This window comes from Triticum aestivum, unplaced genomic scaffold, assembly GCF_018294505.1.
Source record: "Triticum aestivum cultivar Chinese Spring unplaced genomic scaffold, IWGSC CS RefSeq v2.1 scaffold35193, whole genome shotgun sequence".
In the NCBI taxonomy this organism is placed as follows: domain Eukaryota; kingdom Viridiplantae; phylum Streptophyta; class Magnoliopsida; order Poales; family Poaceae; genus Triticum; species Triticum aestivum.
The window spans coordinates 3,237-4,866 of record NW_025231598.1 but is presented as its reverse complement, the minus strand read 5'-3'; the positions used below and the strand labels follow the sequence as shown (position 1 = coordinate 4,866).

Here is a 1,630-nt window from a genome sequence, read left to right as displayed (position 1 = left end):
TAACAAGCGACCTAGAGCCCCAGCCATCCTTCTACTATTGGCATTGCTGCAGCTCTATTTGGGTGGTAGCAAAATCAATTGTGCAACGCTTCCTGATAACAACACTGATGTGCTCTGGCTGCCAACTTTCAGGCATGGGATCAGTTCTGATCCCTCCGGATGGTTCAGCTCTTGGAACTCTAGCGCTAACCACTGTCTATGGCGCGTGGTGGTGCTTGAACACTTTGGACTAAACCTGGCCGGCCAAATCAGCTCCTCCATTGGGAACCTTACGTTCCTCAGAACCGTGAACCAATCCACGAATGGCTTCTCTGGCCGGTTACCTCCTATGAACCATCTGCAAAAACTCGAAGTCCTTGACCTGAGCGTCAACCGGTTGCATGATAGTATCTCAGATGCAATTATCAACTGCTCCAGCTTAAGGGAAATCGATCTTAATACAAACTTCCTAGTAGGCGAAATTCCTCCAAAAGTAGGCCTCCTCTCCAATCTCTCACTTTTGCGACTTTGCTGGAATAATCTCACCGGGATCATCCCGCCAATCCTCGGCAACATCACAAGCATACAAAGACTTGGCCTTGCGTACAATAATCTAACTGGACGTATTCCTAATGAGTTTGGGAAACTGACAAATGTGTGGAGGTTGAACCTAGGGGGAAATAGGTTGTTAGTTGGATTCCCTTGGTTTCTCTTCAATCTTTCTAAATCTCTTCAAATATTAGGCTTGGAGTCAAATATGCTAAACAATACACTACCACCTACCATAGGCAACGACCTACCAAATCTCCAAGAGCTTTACTTGAATAGCAACATGTTTGAAGGTCAAATACCGGCTTCACTAGGCAATGCTACATGGCTGCAAACGCTAGAATTAGGAAATAACAATTTCACTGGTGAAATTACAAGCTCTTTAGGCAAACTTTCAAAACTTCATTTATTATACCTTGGGTTTAACAATCTTGAAGCTATTGAAAGCCAAATCTGGGAATTCTTTAGCGCGTTAACAAACTGCACTAGTCTCGAAGCACTGTCGCTATATGAAAATCAGCTACATGGAGCTATACCGAATATGATAGGTAACTTCTCCCGTAGCCTCACTAAATTATATCTTGGTCGAAACAATCTTTTGGGGAAGTTGCCCCCAAGCATAGGGAATCTTGGAAGCTTGTTTTCTCTAGTACTTGAAGATAACAATTTAACAGGTACGATTGCACAATGGATTGGGAAGCTAACACAGTTACAAATTCTTTCCCTCCAAGCGAACAGCTTCATTGGGACATTGCCATCATCCCTTGGCCAGCTTACTCAGTTGACATATCTCGATCTAGGAAACAATAAACTTGGAGGCCCTATACCACCCGCCTTAGGGAACTTGAAACAACTCTCGCTTTTAGACCTTGGTCAGAACAATCTTGAGGGTAACATACCTATTCAGGTTGGTAGCCTTACATCACTTTACAAACTAGATCTTTCGTCAAACAATCTTACTAGTAAAATTTACTGATACTCTGTTCAAATGTCAGAACATACAAACCATGCAAATGGCCAAACCTTTCAGTACAATCTAAGAGTAGAATCAGTCGACAAAGAGCTAGAGGTAAATTTGTATGTAAACATGTGTAGAAACACC

The 1,630-nt window shown here is 42.7% G+C and overlaps 1 protein-coding gene across 1 annotated transcript; it reads left to right on the top strand.

The window, feature by feature from the left end:
- Positions 1 to 7: 7 nt before the first annotated feature.
- LOC123175832 (LRR receptor-like serine/threonine-protein kinase EFR) lies at positions 8 to 1,504 on the top strand (the record flags this gene model as incomplete). The annotated part of the gene is made up of 1 exon (XM_044590336.1): positions 8 to 1,504. A coding segment is annotated over one exon (1,497 nt), but the record flags the coding sequence as incomplete, so codon positions are not given.
- Between the last annotated feature and the right edge of the window lie 126 nt (positions 1,505 to 1,630).